The sequence below is a fragment of the Molothrus aeneus genome, chromosome Z (assembly GCF_037042795.1).
Source record: "Molothrus aeneus isolate 106 chromosome Z, BPBGC_Maene_1.0, whole genome shotgun sequence".
Taxonomy (NCBI): Eukaryota; Metazoa; Chordata; class Aves; order Passeriformes; family Icteridae; genus Molothrus; species Molothrus aeneus.
In genome coordinates, this window is record NC_089680.1 from 71,867,132 (window position 1) to 71,889,294 (window position 22,163).

The 22,163-nt window shown below is 40.1% G+C and overlaps 1 protein-coding gene across 1 annotated transcript in view; it reads right to left on the reverse strand.

Moving 5' to 3' along the window:
• MEGF10 (multiple EGF like domains 10) overlaps nucleotides 1-22,163 on the reverse strand; it is an 86,040-nt gene that overhangs the window by 13,871 nt on the left and 50,006 nt on the right. Inside the window, exons 10-16 of the mRNA XM_066569368.1 lie at nucleotides 20,948-21,122; nucleotides 19,950-20,070; nucleotides 17,410-17,573; nucleotides 14,446-14,548; nucleotides 4,906-5,052; nucleotides 2,722-2,856; nucleotides 2,271-2,399 (exon numbers count right to left, since the gene is read on the reverse strand). Of these exons, the coding sequence (XP_066425465.1) occupies nucleotides 2,271-2,399; nucleotides 2,722-2,856; nucleotides 4,906-5,052; nucleotides 14,446-14,548; nucleotides 17,410-17,573; nucleotides 19,950-20,070; nucleotides 20,948-21,122 (974 nt within the window). The remainder of the gene's footprint in view (nucleotides 1-2,270; nucleotides 2,400-2,721; nucleotides 2,857-4,905; nucleotides 5,053-14,445; nucleotides 14,549-17,409; nucleotides 17,574-19,949; nucleotides 20,071-20,947; nucleotides 21,123-22,163) is intronic.

Genomic DNA, 22,163 nt, shown 5'->3' on the forward strand with positions numbered 1-22,163 from the left:
CATTAGGTTTCCTTTCTTCACTTATTTTTTACTCTGCAAACAGTCAAGGTGATACAGCTTTTAAACTTCAAAAAGTGAAGGAAAACAGAGAAGGTGGAAACTCCTATATAGCCTAAAGCTTTAGATCCTATACTGAGCCTGCTTCTTGTGCTTCCACTGTTAAATTTCATGTATTTCCCTAAACGTGGTGAAGATAATCAGGTTTGTACCTTAACCTGGTTAACTCAGTTGCTTCCGTGGGTCCAATAATCAATAAAATATTTTTAAACACCAAGTAATTATCCAATAATCAATATAATATTTCTAAACGCCAAGTAATTATCCACAGAATGGAGATTATTTTTTGCACAATCATGTAGACTCATTATGAGACAGAATTTACTGGCTGCTTTGCAAATGTCATGATGGATGAATCTGATGCTATGTGCTGCCACTAGAACTGTGAAGTGGTTCCAAAATACTAATTACTATTCAGAGACAGCAAATGATAATTTTCTTCATGGTAGATATCACTAAGTGAAGAGGGTACTCCAAGAATAGACCCTTTCTGTTGAGTAGGATTCTCATCTTGAGGAGTTTCTTCCTTTAGTAAAGAAAGCAGTACTTTAAGTAGTAGTTAGTATTTTAAAAATAAGTAGTAAAAGAAATAATTCTTTAGTACTTTAAAAATATTGTTATTGAAGTACAGTGTCAGTATTTTGTAGGAGAGAAGCAGGAGGTCAGACACTGAAGCCTTGGTTTTATTCCTGTGTAAATTTAAAAGAGTAACTCCTTATGGTTTTGTACTGATCTGGTTTCCTGAGACCAATAAAACTCTTGAATTCTTTAAACATTTGCATAATCATTCATGCATAAGTCAGCTGTACTTTTCCAAAGTATCACGTTTTTTCCCCAAATTTCAGTTCATTAAAAATTATACTATGATGAATTAAAAAAACCCCACTAAGTTTGTTTTTTTATTACTTTCACACTGTAGTTGTGCCTTGTAATTATTTTTTTGTTATTTTTTTGTGTTTGAAATTAGTGGTCAGCTAGGAAGGAATGTAAATCACATACAGGCAAAAGGTTAGAAGTTTAAAAAAGGTCGCTGGTTCTGAAAGAAATTAATGGAATCATTATTTTCCATGTGAACGAAAGGCCTTTATACAAAGCAAATAAACTTCCTCTGTTATGGTCTCTGAGCACAGCCTCAATAAACACTTCCATTCATATTGCTGGCACCATTTTCTTGATATTGATGCAGTGAGTAAGTCCCTCCTCTTCCTAAATACCCCTATTCTGCTACTCTCCCAACTACCTACTTATTTTACCATAAAAACAGGGACCTTTGTCACCACTGGCTTCTACAGGAATGGGCCCAAGATTTATTTTGGTATCATAGTGGACTGTGCATGCTAATCACTTCACAGAATTTAGCCAGGAAAGTTATTTTTTGGGTTCTTTTCCCAAACTGACCAGATGTTACCCTGCACTTGTGCAGAGCCTGGTAACCTGGGCCAGTCAAACCGTTAATGATATAAACCAATGAGCCATGTCATTAAAAAATGCACTTCCCTGGAAACCCCAGCACAATGTCTGACATTTCAGGGTATGGTACAGCAGCTTCTTTTAGTCACAAAAGTGGGTTGAGTGAAATTTCGGCATGTGTGTGTTTCACACTGCGTGGATTTTAGCACCTTATGGGATTGGATATGCTTCTTGTGAGAGTCTTCCTTAAAACAATTATTTCCTCTAATTAGTAAATCTCATAGACCCATGCAGGCATATGGGGAGTGACTACTTAATAAAGTAACTTTACAAAAAAACAGTAAAATTAGGATCTTCCCTTCTCCTTTTTTAGGCAGTAATGAAGAGTCCAGTGAGTTCAGCACAGGAAGACAATACTCACTGAGTGAGGCAGAATTACACTAAAAATGTCTATCTGTGAAAACACTTATAAAAGGAAGAAAGAGGAAAACCCATCACAGAGTTACAAGCACTTAAAAAAAAAGGCATAGTGAAAAATTTCTTAACAAAATGTTCAAATGCTTAGTGAGAACAAGGATGGTTGTGCAGCCAGAGCACTAACCTATGTGTGAGAAATTTTCAGCTTTGTTCTTGGCCTGGCCAGAGAAGTTTAGGATTATTTATCTCTCCATTATTTTACCATGAAGTCCTAATTTCTGACTTAAGAGAGTGTTTCTTTACAAAAAAAAAAAAAAAGTATTTTAAGTAGCTGCACCCTGACTATTTGTCCTAAAATTAAAGGTGAAAAAAATCCAGGTACTTACGCTGAGAGCAATCACTACCAATCCATCCAGGGTAGCACTGACAGGATCTATCAATAGGATTACAAGTCCCATTATTGGTGCAGGTGCATATTCCAGCACAGTTCTTCCCAAATCTGCCACTGGGACATACTGAGAAAACATTGTCAGAATTAGAACTCCTTAGTGATCAGAACAAGATTTCATTTTCTTCATTTCAGGAGAAAACGACTAATATTTGGATTGAGAGAGGTGTAAGGGTAAAGTGAGGTATTGTAAGTTACAGTGAGCACAATATCCATATTCACTACACAAACAATTAAGAGTACAGAGAGTCTCACACTGAAGGATGAAACAACCTAAGACTGCTGATTTATAAATGAACACTCCACCAACAGAAAGTATCTTTGGTTTGACAGCCCCCAAGTGATGGAATGGAAACCATCCCATGGGGGGTCTCTATGGCCAGCTGTACCTTCATTGCAGAGGGCTCCTGTGAATCCAGGCAGGCAGTCACACAGGCCAGTGATGTGGTGGCAGGGGCCACTGCTGTGCACGCACTGGGGGCAGGTCTGGCTGCAGCGGTGGCCGTAGAACCCCGGCGAGCAGACTGGAAAACCAGAGAGGAGACAAGCTGTCCCTGCTGCTTCTCCTGCCACCAGCCACCCTGCAGGCCTGGCTTGGAGCTGGCTCTGCTCTCCAGCCCCAGAGGTGGTCGTTGTTATCTGTGCAGCTCAGTGATTTACACTCCCAAAACAAGATCTGCTCCCTCTCCTCAAGGATTTGGCGTAATTCTGCTTCATCGTGACTTTGTTGACATTCCATTACATGTCAAGCCACCCTGAACTTGGATAATGTTTGGAATGCATACATGCTTTTATTTTTTTGGCTAAACAAGGACATCTTTTGAAGCACATCTGAAGTAACAGAGAGAATAGTTTCATCTCCAGATGTGTAAGGTCAGCTTAGACCTTGATTCCTGATGTGTTTTCTAGCTTGGAATTCAAATAGCCACAACTTCACTGGATAAAAAGCACAGATGTTTTCCAATCAGCCTTTCTTTTACATGGTACAGGGTCACTCTAACTTTCAGGGAACCTGAGACCAGAAATACAGAGTTGTGCAGTTAATTGTGATGCTAAAAGCACGAGTTCTCAAGAAGTAAAAGTAAAAAAGGGGAGGAAGAAAGGCTGCTTCTCCTTCTTTGTTGATCTAATCCCTTTTGGCATTTATTTCCTGATAAATTATAATATTAGGTAAGAGATCAAGAGAAATACCTGAACAGCTGCAATTAGCACTGACTAAACTACCTTGGAATCTTTTCAATATTTCGATTTCATTCAAGATTCAGTCTTTTAATTACACACTTGATACAAGTTATATGGCCAGGATCTCTCCAGAGAGATTAACTTCTCCAAGTGAAACAGTGCCAGAAGGTCTTCCTGTTTACTGAAAAGGCAGTTTCTGACCAGGATCCAAATTATTCCTATGACCTTTGTCTTCCCAGCCTGCAGACCGTGCCTCAGAGGGGCACTGGGCTGGGAGCCCCTTGTCCAGGTTATAGGCACAGTTCCAAAACACCAGGGAACATTTTTCCATGGCAGTGCTACACTTTGGATGCACTGATTGACTGCAGGGCCCTCGGAGATTAGATAGTGAGAATAATTAGTGCTCACAGTCAGGAATGCTCAAGGAATACTAATGCCACACTGATGTGGGATTTAGCAGTGCCATGACACAGCCTTCAGCTGGAAACGTTGCCGTTCCTGGACTGACAGAACTTCACCTTCCTCTGGTTTTCCTTCTCCTGACAGTGACCATTTCAGGTAATCTCCTGCCTTTTAAGCTTCTTTTGGAAGAGCCAGGAGCATCTTTGCTTGTCTTTAACCCACCTGCTCCTGGACCCTGTTTCTGGGAGACCTACTCTGGAAACTGGGCTCCCCTCCAGTTCCAGACAAATCACATTTCTCTTCCCTGAACACCTTTCCCTCACAGCTTCAGAGGTTCAAACTGAAGACAGCTGAACCGCTGGCAAACTGTGACAAATCTTGGGAGGGCAGACTTATTATTTACCTCCCTAATTCTGGCACGATTTTCCTTAGTTCATCTGTATCTCTCTTTGTGAAATTTGTATTTTATCCAGACAAGTTTTTCAAAAGGAGCCATGGGTACATTTGACATTCTCTGCTCATTGTGGGGCCTGATCCCACTGACTATTCTTACAAAACAAGTGTTAAAGCCCCAAATATTAACTAAGCTATTGGTTCCTAGAGGACAATGGGAAGGCTTTTAGTTTCTGAAACTCAAGTATGTTTTATTTACCTGTATTACAAACTTAACACTCATCAATGCTTTAGAATGGAATCCCCTATGACACGTCTTGGAAAGTCATGTTCGTAACAGTGCCACAGGACAGACAATGAATAAAAGGAAAGCTGTACCATAACAAGAAGAGCACTACTAGATGGACACATCTGTTAATTTCAGGTAACCTTTTTTTTTTTTTCTGAATATTCATGTGTTTTGACAAAATGTCCAATCAAGGAGGGTGTCCTACCCTTTCAGACTGCAATTAGCAAAGCATTAGGATGTTGTATGATATGTTTTCCAAGCAACTGGGGAGAAACAGAGATTTTTGAAGTATTTATGTTGTCCTTACTTCTCTGGCAAGTGGTGCCTCTGTATCCTGGTGCACACTCACAGATCCCGTCATCTGGAGAGCAGGATGCTCCATTTTTGCAGTAACAAGGCAAGGAGCAGTTTGGACCCCACTGTCCCTCAGCACACACACTGTCACAGTGAATACCTGCAACCACAAACAAACAAAACATCTGTGAAGAGCTCTTGTGCACAGTTAGGTTAAACCTTTGCTGAACTTTAATACACAGCTCACAAACCTGTTTATCAAAACATCACTAACGTGAGGAAAGTACAAGATAAACCTCCATCTCTGTTCCTGCCTTTCCCAGAACAGTGAATTTCCCTCATATTCCAGTTTTGGTGAGAGGCACAGAAATGGCTTTTGCTTCCTCCGTAATGGCTGCTTCAAAACAGCAGAAGGTTTTTGGTTTCAGATTTTATGTTTGGGAAAAGCACGACAGAAGGTATTGCAGGAACTTTTCCCTCTGAGCATTCTTTGTGTCTGATATAACTTGTGTATAATAATGGGGTGCAGGACACGGAATGATTTCTAATTAGTGGTGAGCTGATTACTGCTCAGCCTCGTACTGAACAGAAAAATGTAGTGCACACAAAGGGTTTCCAAACACACCACGTGAGCATTCCAAAATGCTGAGCTGCCACAGTGTTAAGGATGCTGGTCAGCCAGTGCTTTGTTTAACCTGTTTCAGTATAAAATTGATTGTAAAATGGCCACAACTTGAATCTCTACACACAGATCCTAATACACACCACCCATTACAATCATCCAATCAGAGTTTGTTTGCTGGGTTCTTTTGTTTGTTTGCCTGTCATTTTTCTTCACAATGCAGCAGCATTAAATATAATTTCCCTGCTTTTTAAGGAGCGCTGTGCATGTTAAATGCCAGCAGGCACCACCGTGGAACTCAGACCCTATTGTGTCTGCAGCACTTTGCATTAACAATCAAGTTTTATTGTAATGCCTCCACTGAATGAACTCTCCACTAAGGGAAAAGTGGACTGGATCCAACCACAAGCATGTCTTGCTTTGTAAGTACTTCCAGCAAAATATGCCACAGGTTCAATGGCTGCCAGGGTCCTACAAAAAGCTAAACAGTTTTACATGTGACAAGGAAAAAAAAATCTTTTAACTTTGAACCCACTGCTTGTAAAAATCCTGAGAAATAATTACATGGTTTGCTGATAGAGCAGACTAAGAGGTGATTCCTCAACACCCTCAGCATGTGCCTTGCAAAGCTGCCCATATTTAAAAACCAACTCTCTAATTAGAGGAAAGGTGGAACTCCAGACTCTTGAACTGTTTTTCTCTGCAGGACAATCAACAGACTGAAGAGTCAAATATGTGTTTCAAGAGATTGCACCAACCTGTGCCAGCACGATAGAAGAACACCTGACTTTAAAAATCCAGATACTGACAGACTGTACCCAGGCTACCTCAAAGCCCTAACTGCACAATGGTCATCAGTACTGACCTAAACCAAACCTCTTGTCAGAAAATGAAAGGCTGCTGACATCACTCCTTTTTCACTTTCTGCCTGCCTAGAGAGTGTCTGTCGTTCTTCTGTCTCCATCTACATTTGAGCATCAGTGCTGACTCGTTTCCCAGCAGTCTACTTCAAACTTTTCATCAACTCATTTAAGCAAATTAAAGAGAGAGGTTTGATTTTGAGAGGTGCTGGTGCACAATGGCAGTTGTGACATCACTGCATTTAACTAATTTTTTTTTTTTTTTCCCCAGAAACAAGACCACTACTACTTCCAGCTGCTGCTTTTCCTGGTGTTCCCAAACTTGAGAATTTGGGTCTCCAAGTCTGTGAAAACACAGGCAGAGCCCCTCAGAGGGTTATCTGCCATATCACACATAGTTGCAGAAAAGACACTTTCCACAGCCTCAATGGGGTGTCAGCGGTGCCCAGTGTATAATGGTCACTATTAACAAGCCAGTGGTTGCCAAGAGCTACCAAAGTGCATTATCTGAGATTATGTAGACCAGTGACATACAATAACACCAGGCTCAATTATACTGCCTTGATCTGTGCACAGAGGATGCTTTATGACAGCAGAGTGTCCGAGGGTGATGCGGGCACGCTGGGATGGGGAAGACAATGGGTCCCATGCTGCACAGAGCCACGGGGCTTAAAACAGAAAATACCACTAAAAATGGAAAAAGGGGGGGGAAAAAGGCTCCTTCAGTACACATCAGGGAAAACCATCCCTTAGGTAAACTGAAAAAACCTGCTTTTTATCTCCCACTCTCATCCCTTGCGAGGAGGTGAAGAATGGCATCATTCTACTTAGCAAATAAACAGTGTGCACTAAATGTCACTGGGTAACAGTGATGACAACATAACACACTGAAAGACTGCTGAACACAATTCTGTTTCACTGTAATTTTATTATATTCACTCTTGATCATTAGGAAAATCAGTTTTACTCCTCTGAGTGTAAAGAACCAATGCAGCAAGGCCGAAATAATTTAGTTATTTACTGCATCTCTACTTATTAAGATAGTTTTCAGTCTCACTCACTATTTATTTATTTAGGTAAGTTCCCAAGGCACTTAAAAATAACCAGGTGAGTTTTGAATCTTATGGTTGTAAAAACCAAATGTGTATTTTTGAGAAAGAACAGGTTAGAAATATTAAAGCATTGAAAAAAAATTTAAAAATTAATTTCCAGAGTGATGCTTTTTATGAAATTTCGGCAAAGAAAGCTATGCTTTGATAAAAAAGCCACAAATTATTCAGGGGAAAAAAAAGCATTTTTACTAGAACTTGCAAAGCAAGATTAGACTCACTTTTTACAACAGTGTTACCAACTGGTTGATGACTGCCAGAGTTTCGTGCAAGTATTAATCTCTTGACACAATAAAATTGTTTTTATTAAGTTTTCATGTTGGTTCTGATACTGATAAGGATATCTGCGAGAAAATGTTTTTGCCAGAGCTATGGACAAAGAGCTCTTTGATGGCCTTCACAAGTTGCTAGGCAATAGCTGAATGGTCATGATAAACTTCAGCTAAGCTGCTCTGAAGAAATGCTCGTGCATTTAATGCCCAGTGCTTTATGCTGGGGGCCTCACATCCAAATCAGCATTCCCCCAGCATTCGTAATTGCATGAATGAAGTGAAGAATTCTTCAGGGATACCACTCCTTCTGCCCATGCTAGCAGAGCATTTGCACACTCCCTATGCTGTGTTTTTAAGCTGAGACTCGGTGATCCACCCGAGTCAGATCAACAAAGAACTGATTTGCTTTAGCACTTGAAGCGGGGGGAAAAAAATTACCAATTATTTCTTACTATCTTCCCAGGCAAATTTACTATTGGAGTAAGTGCTGTTTTACACCTTATTATGTTTCCATTAGTCTGATAAAAGGTTATCCGAACTTTAAGAAGAGTATTTTTTTTTGTAAAGAACTTGTATTTGCAGTGCAATTTATGTTAACACACATGGAACTTTCCAGTATAACCCCTCAGCATTAAAAACTATTTATATACTGTCTACTTCCCATGTGCCAGTGCAAAACTGGGTATGTAACAGTCCAAACTAAAGAAGGAACAAGACTTTCAAAGGCTGGAGGAATCCTGGTGTCATTAAAGCAAATGATGCTTTCTCATTATGGTCCAAGAGCTTGCCCTTCATATTTGAGAAAAACTAACATTTCTTTTCAAGGCAGCTGCAACTTCTGATGGGTGAGAATTACTTTCCTAATTTCTCTGTCAAATAACGGGCAGCCCAAAGAAAGAGAGGTGGTGAAAAATGTCCCAGGCACTATTTTAAAGCACCCTCACTGTCTTTGAGGGAGGGTGGCACCTTACTCCACTGCTGAAGGTAGCAAGAGGAATTAATTTAAGTGTCCCAAACTGAGGAGCTAATGAGAGGATCAGAGATTTTTCTCTAGAAGTTCAGATTTCAGCTGCCTCCCTGCAGCAGTAGGAGAGTCATGGCTGGAAATTTTGGTAGGAAGCCAGCTAGAAAAGGCTGTCAACAAGGACATCTGAGTTTGAAGGCAGAAATCCTTATCTGCAAATTTTAGTAGCAGAGTCCCTTTTGAAGTATTTGCGGTATCCTTCTGAAGGCCACACTCTTGCTACATACTGTTATCCAGTCCAGAGGTGCTCTTCTTTTCATCTATCAATCCCTAGGTAGCCACCAGGAAATAAGACTTCTCCTTTTTTCAACTTCTTCTAGGCAGAAAACAGGTACACCTAATCAGTGATTTAAAGCTATTTTTTTTTTTCTAAAAGGGTGGTATTTCTTCTGCATAAAAATCCACCACAGCAGAGAACAGGCACAGAGAACAGACATACAGACACAGTGAAACCCAGATGTAAGGTGGAACCCAACCTCTTATTGGAGAATTCCTCTCCCCAAGCTTGAAAAGCGAATTTGTCATTTATCATGAGAGAGTGCCCAGAAGTAATTTCATTTTGCAGCTCACTGAGTATTCCTTCCAATGGGGCCTCATCCTTCAGGAGGCTGGGTGGAACTGGTGGCAGTGGAGGGAAAATTATGTTTTCACAAGAGAATCCTGGCTTGGGTGCACTGGTGCTACAGCAGCAGCTCATTTTTGCTCCAAAGGTGAGCAAGACCCACGAAAGAACCCTTCCAATTCTGTTTTTTTTGCTTTGTAGGACAGGGAAAAATGCACACTCATGGAAAGCTGAGGGTGAAGGCAGAGCTGCAGACCTGGGTGTTTCCACCAGCGGGGTGGGTGTCAGATGGCAGACCTCCCCTTCATAATCCGGCAACAAATGTGCCTCTCAGAAATACTGTCAGAGGCACATGGAAGGACACAGAAACAACACATCTGGTGATGGCTGAGCTGAGTAATGCCAGCAGGTGTCCAGCACAGAAAAAGTCACTGACACCCCTCCTGGTGCAGCCTGTGGGTGAACGCCCTGCCCGCTGGTCAAATGTGGGCTGGTATTACTGCATCTGTCTTTTCCACAAACCACTGCCATTGTTTTGGTACTAGATAGCAGACTGGTGGTATTTCATAATCCCTGGCATCACGTAGCCTTTAAATCGATTTTGAGAGTAACAAATGTCGTGCCACCCCGACGTGACATCTCCTCACAAATGCAAAGGTGCTGCACCAGGGGGAGCAGAGCAGTGATGTCTGATCAGGAACACCCACAACACTGCAATTACACTAATAAACTGTCTGGAGGGAAAATGCTTTTGCCGTTTAAATTAATTAATCATATTGCTTAACTTAATTGATTAATGCTTTAATGCATTTAAAACCTCTGCAAGAATATGAGTTCCTTAATCTTTCAGGAAATTTGGGAGAAATTTGACAGCTGCTTGCAGAACAGGTAAGATTAAGGGATGAAACTATCACGGTGCTTGCTGGTTTGCTTGTTGAGAGAAGTGTTAGATATACCTTTGTAGTGGAAGTTAACCAAAAGTTTTGGTATAATTTAATAGGAGAATTATCATTAACTATCAGGAGAGTATATTTTCTGTGTGTTTCTTCTGCTTTCCATTTTAATAGTTCTTACTCTTTTCCACTCTCTGGCTACTGAGAAATGAAAAAGAATTTTCCCTCCAAATGAAAAAGAAGTTATTTATAAGATGCCGTGAAAATGTCAAGGGATGAGGGAGTTTGGGGCAGACATCATCCTCTGTGTGGGCGGATGTTTCTCATTTGTGCCATCCCGTCATGTGGCTCCTGGAACGTGAGGGAATGGTCAGGCTGCCAGGAAAAAAACATCACCCTTAACTCTTCCTTCCCTAAGCAGAATTAAGCTGCTGCAGAGGGAAAACATTTTGCGAACTACAAAAGAGCACAGGATTTCTAACAAGGGTCCTGTAAAACCTAAGTCGCTTTTGTTTAGCACGAAACAGAACCCCAATGAAAACCAGCAACCCCAAATAAAAACAGAGATCTAATGAAAGTTAATTTTAACTGTTTCTTGACTCTTTTTAACACGATAATAGTGTTAAAACTATTTTAACAAAAAATAGTTGTGTCAAAAACTGAACTTTTACTCCTATGTAAGTAACCTAATAAGGTTACTAATATTGTTAACCTAATAAGGAGAACACCCTGGGCATGCTCAAAAAGACACTAAAAACTACTTAACAAAACTAAACCTTAGAGCATCTCTGTGCTGACCCAGTGGGGAGGCTGAGGCCAAGCCCTTGTGCCCACGTCAGCAGCCCAGAGCTCCCTCACACCCCAGGGTCACCAACCCACCCTCCCCATGCAGTGTTTCCTGCTCCCCAGCCTTGTGGGACAACTGTGTCACTCCATTTGCTTCTAAAAAGTTACATAAACTATTCCCTCTAAAGAAATTCCCCGGGGGAAATGCAGATAGCTGTTCTGTTCACAGGGCTGAGGAAAATGCTGCGTTTAAAGCACCCTCTTGGAAAGTCTGTGTTATTTTGATGGCATCAAAACATTTTGGGAAGTTCACCTGGGCATCATGGATTTATTTGTGCTTAAAACCAAAAAATACTCACAAGTTGACGTTTTTAAGCTTCCTCAAAATGTATTTATTTTTAAAACTGGTTTAACACCAATGGTTTTAAACAACTAAATCCTTCATTTGGGTTAGATAAGCATTAAACTGACCCAAAATCTGGTTTTCCCTCTCTTTGTTTTTCAACTAGGTAGGTAACACTACCCACCCAAAACTAGTATGTCTGATGGTTACTTTCACAAACCCAACCCAAAAACAAAACAAAAACAAAGGCCAAGCCACATAATTTCTTTCATTTTAGAAGCTCCTGGATTTTCCACACATCCTCCACCTGCTTCTCCACACAACCCTATGCACAACCTCCCCTCTTAATCCTACAGTCTTCTGCTATTCTTGCAATGCACTGTTACAGCACAGCCATTTGAGAGCCCTTTCCTTAAGTATTCCCTCCTTTTTTTTTAATCATTCCAAATATAAGCATCTGCACAAAGCCTGGATTCCTCTCTGGGTATTGCTCTGACATGCGAAGTGTGGGAGGAGGATTTTTTTTTTTTCCAGACACTGAGTATAAAGTGAGCTATGCTGTGGATGTTGTAAAGTGTGTCTAGACATCACCAACATGTCAAAACTAGTCTGTCACACACATGCTGTTCTGGTGACATCATCCAGGGATGGGGGGCTCCATTTTATCAATAATTAGGCCTCAAGTCTCTTTCTTGTGAAGTATTTTTCCTTTTAAGAACAAAGGCGAAGTAAGATTTCACTACACAAAGTTACTGTATTATGTCTTTATCTTATTATATGTTATACAATCTATATTATTGATATATTTATATATATATAAAATATATATAAATATATATTTAATATATTTATATATAAATATATATTATATAAATATATAAATATATGTTTATATATTATATATTTATATAAATATATTTATATTTATATATAAATATATATTTATATTTATATATATTTTTTATATATATATATATATTTTATATATATTATCCTTTTCTACACCTGAATCCAAGCACAGCCAAGGCGCACTTGAAGCCTCTGCCACACCCTGGGTTAGTTATATCACACTGGCCAGGTAATTTTTATAACCTGTTATAAAAAATGCTGCTAGATTTTTAATCTGGCCTTTCAAAACTGCCTGTTTTAACCTGGATCCATTCATTAACACATTCTGACCCTGATTGTCTGTCTCAATTTTAGAAGACTCGCAGGATGTACTTCAAGCTGTGCCCTTAGGACTTGTGAACCTACCTGCACCATTATGGATCAGCAACTCTTCACATCTTTTTATGGTGGGTATTCTTTGATTAGTACATTTAGTAATTTATGAGATCACATTTTGAGCAGATTCAAATGTAAGTTCGTGGAAATGTGTCCAAACACACACACAAAATTACCTGAAAACTACCTGAAAGTTAAGGACATTGACATCTTAACAAAATAAACATGAAGTAGTGTCTGAAAAAACAGCAATAGCTGGTATAAGGCTAATAGTATTTTTTTGTAATTTACTCAGGTAGCTTCTACTATTTTCTGCATTCCTGAGGCATCTGAGTGGCTGATGGCAAGTCACACTGCAGCCTGTGGGAAGAGAACTGAACCAAAAGTCCTGCCTTAGTTAAGTGAGTGCTGGCTCCTAAAGCTCCTCTCACTCACACTGACAGGAAATGGTGAGACAGGCCTTCTCAAAGAGATAATAAACAGAAAAAATGAGTAAATAGCAGAGAGGTTTGGTCTTCCAGAGCAAAGCAGGAGCTCTTTGTGCCACCTATGTATCTGTATCCCCTAGAGATTTCCACTTCCTACCCCCAGTAATCATAAAAGTCATGTTCATCTGAACAGAAAGGAGAAAAAACAGCAGTAAGCTGTAATCAGCTACAGTTAATCAACCTGAATAGTAGACACCAAGTATTATGTACTTCAAACAAGATGCTGGCAATCCATCCACAGAGCTAGGAAGAAAGAGCATAGAAAAATAAAGGTTTGGGAAAAAAGCAATAGCAAGACCGTACCTATCTGAGGAGGTTATAAGCTCACCTCTACCTACTTTGTCTAAAAGCACCATTAAAAAAAAGAAAACAATTCTATCATGAACCTACAAGTCAGTTAGGCTAAACATTAGTTTATAGAAGAGTGGAATAGATCTAAAGTCACAAATAAAACACAAATCACTGATTTTCAGAGCACAAATATGCTTTGCTCATTTAAGGTTTGCTTTTCATGCTGACTCTTCATTACTAAATGGAAGGAGCCCACACAGACAGGTGATATGAGAACTGTGTGATCCTTAGAACATTGCAGCATCACAGAGAGGCAGCTGGAACACTCCAAGGGGGGAAAACTTAGAGTGTTAATTAAACTTCACAGAAGATCAAAGGGCTCTTCCAAATTTAAAGCTTAGAAATCCTTGTGAGACCCAAAACTCCCTCCTAGAGAAAAAGGGAACATTTCATGATAGCTGCCTTTCTGCACAGCTCCACCACGTTTTCAAAAAAAATCTCACTCTCCACTAGCAAGAGGATGCAACAACAGTGCCCAACAAAAATTTTGGTGAATGATTCAACTGACAATAATCCTTAAAATCATAATGTTAAAAAAAAAAAAATTGTGAGAAAATTTTTGTAGAGGACGAAGTATCTGCAGAGAAACTTAAAAATGTTTGAGACACTGAAATGGCAGCACAGTTGTCTTGGTTTGAGACAAGTTAGGAGGTTGACAACTTGGGACAATGGTTCGTTCTCTTCTTGGCTGCCTGAACGAAGCTTCCTGAGTTCCTGTACATGATGCTTTACCCCAAAGCTGCCAGAACAACCTTGGATATGTACAGCTCATCACCACTTTTGTAAGGAATTGTGTAGTGGAGGTGCCCAAGCTTTAAAGTTTCCCTTTCCATTCCCAGTTTTCTGCAGATCACACTGGACAAAACTTCCCCGCCCGTGAGTCACAGGAGGGACACAGTGGCTACAGAATGGGGGGCTCTTTCCCCTTCCAACCTCATAAACTCTTCCTTTGCCCGCAAAACCAAGTCCCCCTGGGGGGAAACTGTTGTTTTTGTGCTTCCCAAGGGTGTGTGCTGTACCTGACCATCCCGGGAGGCAGCGGCAGTAGCCCGTGACGGGGTGGCAGCCGTCGGCGTGGCTGCAGTCACAGCGCTCGGCGCAGTCCAGGCCGTAGGTACCATCCTGTGGCAACACAAAAAAAACACAACACCCCGGAGATGATGGCAGCTGGGAGTTAGAGGAGAGACAAGGGAGGGTCAGCCCAGCCTCAAAAAGCAGCCACAGATCTCTCCTGAATCTCCAGGCTGTTAATAATGTAAAATATTTGCGGTGTTTGGAACGTGTCAGCATCCTACACTTTTGTTTTTTCATTACAGTGGGGAAGATAAAGAATGAATTATGCTCTCTTGAAAACTCCCAGACTAAAGGAATTAAGTCTCCCTTCTGCATCAAACTCTGAGATCTCTGCTTATGGGTCAAAATGGGTACCACACAGAGGTATAATTTTAAAGGAAATGAGTGAAAACCACTAAATTACAAGATACCTTCAGTGTGAGGTTCACTGCATAAATCAAGCAAACTATCACTTTCTTTTAATTAGAAACATTTCCCTTGATTAAAAACATTTCTCTCTGCATTACAACATATACTCTATCAAAAAGAGATAATCTTTGGCTATGGAACATTGCACAAAATCAAACTTTTATTTTTACCTATGCAACGTTTTTTGGACCAAAAAGAGATTAAAGTCACAAGTTGGATCACCCTGTTGGTGTATTTCTTTTTTCATGGGAAACATCTAAACATTTGATTTTGCTTTTCCTGCTTCTTCCATAAGAGCTGGCACACAGATTTGTGGATAATTTCACACAAAATCAACCCAAGAAACTGAGAAGAGCAGATGCTTTACAATCTCCAAACAAGGCAAAGTATAACAATCAACTAGTCTTGAATAAAAAGTCAAAACCAAATTAAAAAAAAAAAAAAAGGCATGGAAAAAAGGCCAGTAAAATTTACAGTAATACTTCAGGGTTACCCACAGCAAAGGCAAAAAAAAAGAAAAAATGTCAGGTTTAAACCCCAATAATTTACATTCAAAGCTAAAAATTGGTGTCAGTCACATTAAAAATCTGAATAAAACCTATATGAAAATTAATCTGCTGTGCTTTGATGTTCATGCATACATTTCAACTGAGTGCCACAGGATTTAAGCTATTCAACTGCCAGTCTTTCAAGTCTAAAGTAGAACAAAATCTTACATTTCTTCACTGTAAGGAGCCTTTCACTCATCTCAACAATACATTTTTATATACAGAAAAGATTAAGCATTTCCTTACATATAATCAGATTTGGAATGAAAGGAAATCCTCAAATATGCTGTTGAAAAGCAGTATTTTTAGCCTGCTATGTACTTGGACTGAAGTCCAAACTGTAGTTCAAATCTTGAACAACAATCTGAGCAGTGATAATAATGTTCTGAAGTTACTGAAACAAACTGAAATACATTGATTTAAATAAAGTCCCTGCTCAGACATGAAAAACATTTCAGACAACTGGAAGTATCTGAACTATTTTTAAATAAATTATTCTATTTATTATTATTTGAATAAACAATTTCTGTTTATTCCCCTGCTCTGGAATTTTGAAGCAGAATTTGCATTTGAAACAGGTAAATGCTTATGGACATTGTTTGATACAGATGGAGAGAGGGAGAGGAAGACAGTGAGCTTGGGCATGCTGAATTATCTGATACAAAAATATTTTTAAGCTTTATTTTACTAAGTTTGGGATAGAGATGCAATTGCTCTGAAATGATACATCTATTTTTTAAATGTCAGTTTTGGAAGACCTAATGCAGCTTGGGAGGTCTCATCACCCTTCAGAATCAGGCAATAAGTGATAAACAAAGCTGCTTGAGGAAACAGAAAAATCAGTCTTCTGATGGAGATGCATTGCTGGAAACACTGCACACAGGTGGTACTGCCATCAGCTTTCCAGAATATATTCCATTTTCTTTGCCACTTTACTCACTACAGGAGTGCTTCATCTTAAAACCAAAAGCGAAGACCCAAAAAATCACTCCTGAGCGTTCCTAGTGCAGTCCAGCAGAAAAAAATTTCGTTGAAAATGAGGTGATTTCTGGTTTTCTGCTGTAGTTCAGCTACTCTCCTCATGTCATTGCTCAGTAGAGCTTGTCCAAACTGAAAGAAGCCTAAATGTGATATTTACAGGGTGTGTGCTCCTTTCAGGTGATTCCTTTGTAGTTACACCAAACCAACAACCTGCCCTGCAGATACATTGCAGAAGTTAACAATTGACAGGGGAAGGAAAAAGAAGGGCAGAGAGCATTTATTTTATTAGTTTTGTTAGAAGTTTCCCAGAGAATTTAAGCCCATCACTGAAAACAGTGGACCCTGGAAAAACCCACTTTTTATAAAATATTTCTTTTCAGTGTATAAAATAGAATTGAAACCAAAAAGTTACACAATAAAACAAATCCACTTGGAATTTTAGGGTTTAAAAGCTTCTGAAATTATGTATTTGAATTTATGTATTTTATTTCCCCAAAGCTGCAGATTACAAGGTGGAACAGAACTGATAGGGAGCATGCCATTGTCCTCACAATGATTTCTGATTTTCCAAAGTCTGGGAGAGAGCAGAAGCCAAAGCCCCAGTAGAAAAGCAAAGACCTGTGATGGAAGTGGGTGTGAGAGTAGCTTCTCACTTTTGACTGAGAGGGAATAAAAATTCTTTGTTCATGTTGTAACACAGACATAAGGAAAAAAGTAATTAAAATTACATTATTTGATTTGGGGTGTATTTTTTTGTATTTTTCTCTAATTATTTACGCTTAAAAGTAGCAGTCTGATAGCATTTGATGAAGAAATGTTATAAGAATTTTTAGTGCCTGTCCTTGACCCAGCACCCCATCCTGTGTGCTCCAAAAGGACTCATCCCCATGGAGACAAAGAATGGCAGATGCCCCTCCCTGCCCAATATTCTCCTACAAAAAAACTCAAAATTCAGTGGAATTATTAAACTACCTGGCAAGGGAGTTCACATTTCTCTCCCCTCCATCCTGGGGCACAGGTACAAGTTCCATCCAGAGCATTGCAAGCCCCTCCATTAAGACACTGGCAGGTCAGGTTACAGCCCAGTCCCCACGTGCCACTGGGGCAATTTATGGAGCAATCCACACCATGCCAACCTGCCAAAGAAATGGGATTAAAGTCAGAAATTAATCAGGTTTTCCCCCATTCCTCTCAGACGATGTTTCATGTCTCTAAGATGGGCAATACTGGGGTAAAATTCACTGCAGGATTTATCAGCTGCTTCAGCTGAGGGCCTGTCCAGGTTGGAACAAAGGTGTTCAAGGGCACCTTGTAACATCTGTGCACAGCACACATCTGCAGATGGGTGCCAACAAGCAAAAGAGACTGATGGAGGATCTGAAATGGAAACAGAGACACCTTGACATTTCACTGAGAAGCTCTAAACTACACTGAGAGTGTTAAGCTGTAGCCTGAAAATAATTAGGAATATTTTCCCTAGGCTCAAGCTGCTGCTTTTGTAATTGTTCCACCAGCATTCAACTCAGACAGTCTGCAACATGGTTTTAACATGTATGTAACCAAACAAAAAGAGAAAAAATACAAATATTGCATAAACTAGATCCTTTGAGGAAACACAGAAGACCTTTTAGATGATTTTTGTACTTCTCTCCAAATACAAAAAGAAATGTAATGGAAAATAGCTGTAAAATGCAGCATTCACCACTGATCATGCCCAATAGCAATGGTTTGCAGACTGGATAGACTGGGATGTGAATAGATTTTTTAAAATGTGATCATCCATCAGATTCAAGAGGAACAGTGTGAGGCAGTCAGTCACATATTACCATCACCAGTGACACAGGCCAAGTTTCTAATTTTGTACCTTGTTTACAGTAAGTGGAGGGAAAAATAATTCGGCACTGAGACTGATCAATAGGCTATGCAAAACACATGCACAGCAATTAGGCTGCCTCGTGCTTCATTGATAACTTCAAATTCAGGGGTCATTTCAGGAAAAAATGTAGTTCTTGTAATTTGACTAGGAAATTGAGACACTCTCCCTCTGCTGCCTTCCCAGGATTTATTATCTTCCTTTGTTTACATGACAAGTACCTAGGATCAGTTAAATTTTACTTTTTGCTGTCCTCTTTCACTGTAGTGTGATTAAAAGTCCATGGGGTACAGGAAGATAGGATTCTGCATTGCCCAAGGAATATTTTTATCCTCACGACCTAGCTGCTTTGCAGTATCAACCTGAACAGGGTTAAAGTAGCCATACTGCCTCTGTAAAGAGCAGAAGTTCCACATTTGCTGCATAAGTGATGTAACAGTTATCAGTCTCTGAAAAATTTAGTGGCTGTTTTTCTAGCAAACTCTATTTAGATGGGATATTGGGAATTAGAAATTGTTCTCTGGTAGGGTGGGCAGGCCCTGGCTCTGTGGCTGCCCCTGGATCCCTGGCAGTGCCCAAGGCCAGGCTGGACACTGGAGCTTGGAGCAGCCTGGGACAGTGGAAGGTGTCCCTGCCATGGCAGAGGGTGGAATGATGATCTTCCAACCCAAACTGTTACCAAAATCATTGTTATAAATAAACCCCTCTAACACTGTTCTGTGTCAGCAAGTCAGACATTAGTCTATTCCTGGTCAGGGTCTGTGTGTGTGTGGCTGAAAAAATTCTGGCCTCTACACAGATGCAGACACTAAACTTTTTCACTTATTTATCCATTTTTAGCAAACAAAGAAATTATTATTCATTGGTTCTAAATTACGTAATTCTCTTTCATTATGTAGCATTCTATCCTCTATTGGTAATAGATTCCTCACTTCTCAGGCTAATTAATCTGTATTTTTTACTCTATTTATTATCTTTTCCACAGGTAGGGAGCTTCCAACACACATACATGAAGTCTTAGTTATCTTGCTGTCTTCCTCATCTTCTGGTTTCTGCGAAATGTCTTTGTAGCCCATAAATTCTGCACTTCTTGTAGTTGTTTTAAACAACACATCTCTCTCTCTGCCCCTTCCCCAGGCTTTGTTCACTGAAGCACATCAAAATTAGCTAAGGGAAACTTGAAGTTCCAGTAACTTTTCCCAAGTATTCCCACAACAGCTGCTTATGAAAAACTTTGCTAAATTGTGGCTAAAAGTGATTCAAAACTAACACACTGCTTGTAGTCAACATACGGGTTATGACTTATTAAAAACAAATTATTAAAAGTTAATGAAAACCATTAATTAAAAAAAAAAAAAAGAAAAGTTATGTAATTCCAACATAAAAAAAAACTGTTCTGGGATTCTGTATGATTTTGATTAGGAATGCTGACATCAGATAAAGGGTACATCCCACAGACCTCCTGACAGAGCAGAGAACAAGTTTTCTTCCTTGAGAATACATTTTCCTTGTTTTCACCTCCCAGAGCAGCAGAAGCATCAAGTGTCTGCTTCTCATTAAGTTTCCTCTTCTCTACTTCAAAAACCCAATTTCACTTTACAGTTACAGGGAAATGAAATCCATCTGAGGAGACACTTACCTGCTTTGCAGGCACAAGAGCCATCCACAGGTGAACAGGTGGCCCCGTTTTTGCAGCTGCACACGGAGGAGCAGTTCACTCCATATGTCCCAGGGAGACAAGGGGTACCACAAGATGCACCCTGAATTATAAAAGAAGAGTCTAAAAAGAGTCTAAAAACCAATTGAGGAGGCTCAGAAAATACAACTGACTCAAGTGATATAAAAGCCAGCAAAAATACAGACCATGCATGTCCTAGGCTGTAATTTTCTTTAATTTAGGGGAGAAGGACACTTTTTGTGCTTTTGAAGTATTTTAAAGTCTTTTCAGTAAGTATTAGTTTTCTATTGCTTGCTCTGAGAGCTCAAGTCACATAGCACCTGGTTAGATCAGGTGGATCAGAGGACAGTAATAAAGAAGCTCTTTATGAAGTCAAAACACAGTAAGAAAGAAGTCTAATGGTAAATTATGTGGGTATGTAAAATATTTTTAAGAGCTAATTTGGCTGACGTTTTCAGTTATTACTTTCACAAGAACAGTCGTACTGTAAAATGTTAGATTAGCATCCAAAGCACATGTAACAGCAAATGTGTGTAAAAGTTGCAGAATAATCTGTCCTGAAGTATAAAAAGAAGTGCTTTTGGCTGAAGTTTCTGTGGATGGAGCGTGAGGAGTTGATGACTGAAACCCATCATGCCTGCCTTTACTTACACCTCAACAGCACGCCCTCATTCTTACCAACATCTTAGAAATCAAATCAACTTCTCCTCCTAAAAATGTTCTTACCAACATCTTATAAAGCATATAACTTCTCCTTCTAAAAACGCCTCCATTGCAGCAGTGAGAACCCACCAGAAATGCTGATTTCTCAGCGTCCTACAGCACAAGCAGTGCTACCCAAACACCCTCGCTTCCCTTGCACCGCAGCGGAGGAGAAAGGGACGGGGTGGCACCCTCAAGAATTTGCTGCACAACTGGGGCTGGAAACTGTGAAACTGTGAAAGCGAGACCTCTTTTACCTTAAATCCGGGGGCACAGGTGCAGGTCCCAGTGACGCTGTCGCAGTCGGCCCCGTTCTGGCAGCTGCAGATCTGCTGACACGACTCCCCGTAGAAGCCCGGCGAACACGTCTCGTTGCAGTACAGCCCAGACCAGCCTGGCTTGCAGGAGCATTCCCCAGACATGGGGTGACAGCTGCCCCGGCAGGGGGATGAAAGGTTAACTCAGTAATTCAGGACTAAACGTGGTGTAAATACTGTTTTCTCTACATAAGACCAAAAAAAAACCCCAAAAAAACAAACAAAAAAAAAACCCCAAAAAACCCCCAAAACCCCCCCAAGAACCAAAATAAAAACCCCAAAAACCCAAACAAACAAACAAAAAACATAAAACAAACAAACCAAGACAAAAAAAAACCCCAAAAAAACCCCAAAAAAACAAAACAAAACACCCAAACTGCCCCCCCCGTTGCAGATGGGTTGCATGAAGGGCCTTGCGTGAGATGATTTTACTTTCCATAATTTGGTGTATTCATATAAAAATATGCTCCAATTAAGATAGGAAATGTAACATTAAGCAACATACAGACATTTTGGGATGACACGGAAAGAAATAAAGGGGTATAATTTTTCTCTATGCGAGCAGAAACCTTGCTGAAACACAGTTTTTACCATAAGACAGATATCCACGGATCACGGATACGAACACTAAGAGGATGAAACCATTAAACTCCCCAACATTTGTTGTTAGATTCCCACTCTACCAGGATAATTTCTGTAACCCTGCAGAAGCTCAGCAGCGTATTGTCTGAGAAACATGATCAAGAAGAAAAATAGCATGGCATCCAACAGGAAATAAAAACACAGCACCCCATCAGCAAAGCAAGAACGTTCTCTTCATTAAACTAGTTTGGAAGAGGACAACTGAGAATGGTAAAAAACCACCAGCACTGGGCAGAAGCCAGCTATAGCATGAGAGCAGTGACCTTTTGGGGAGAATCTCCCCTCTCTGCTGGCCATACCTGGTGGCAGAGCAGCTGCCTCTATACCTGGAACAGCAGTTTCATTGAAGGGCCACGCAGGCAGCTGCTGCCTGGTAACAAATGGACATCATCAGCTGTGCAAGGATATATAGGCTGGGAGAGGGGACACAATGGGGAGCTCTGTAGCACTCTGGCAGACAAAGCATTTGCTTAATTCTCACCAAAGGAAAGCCTTAGTATCCAAATCCAATGTA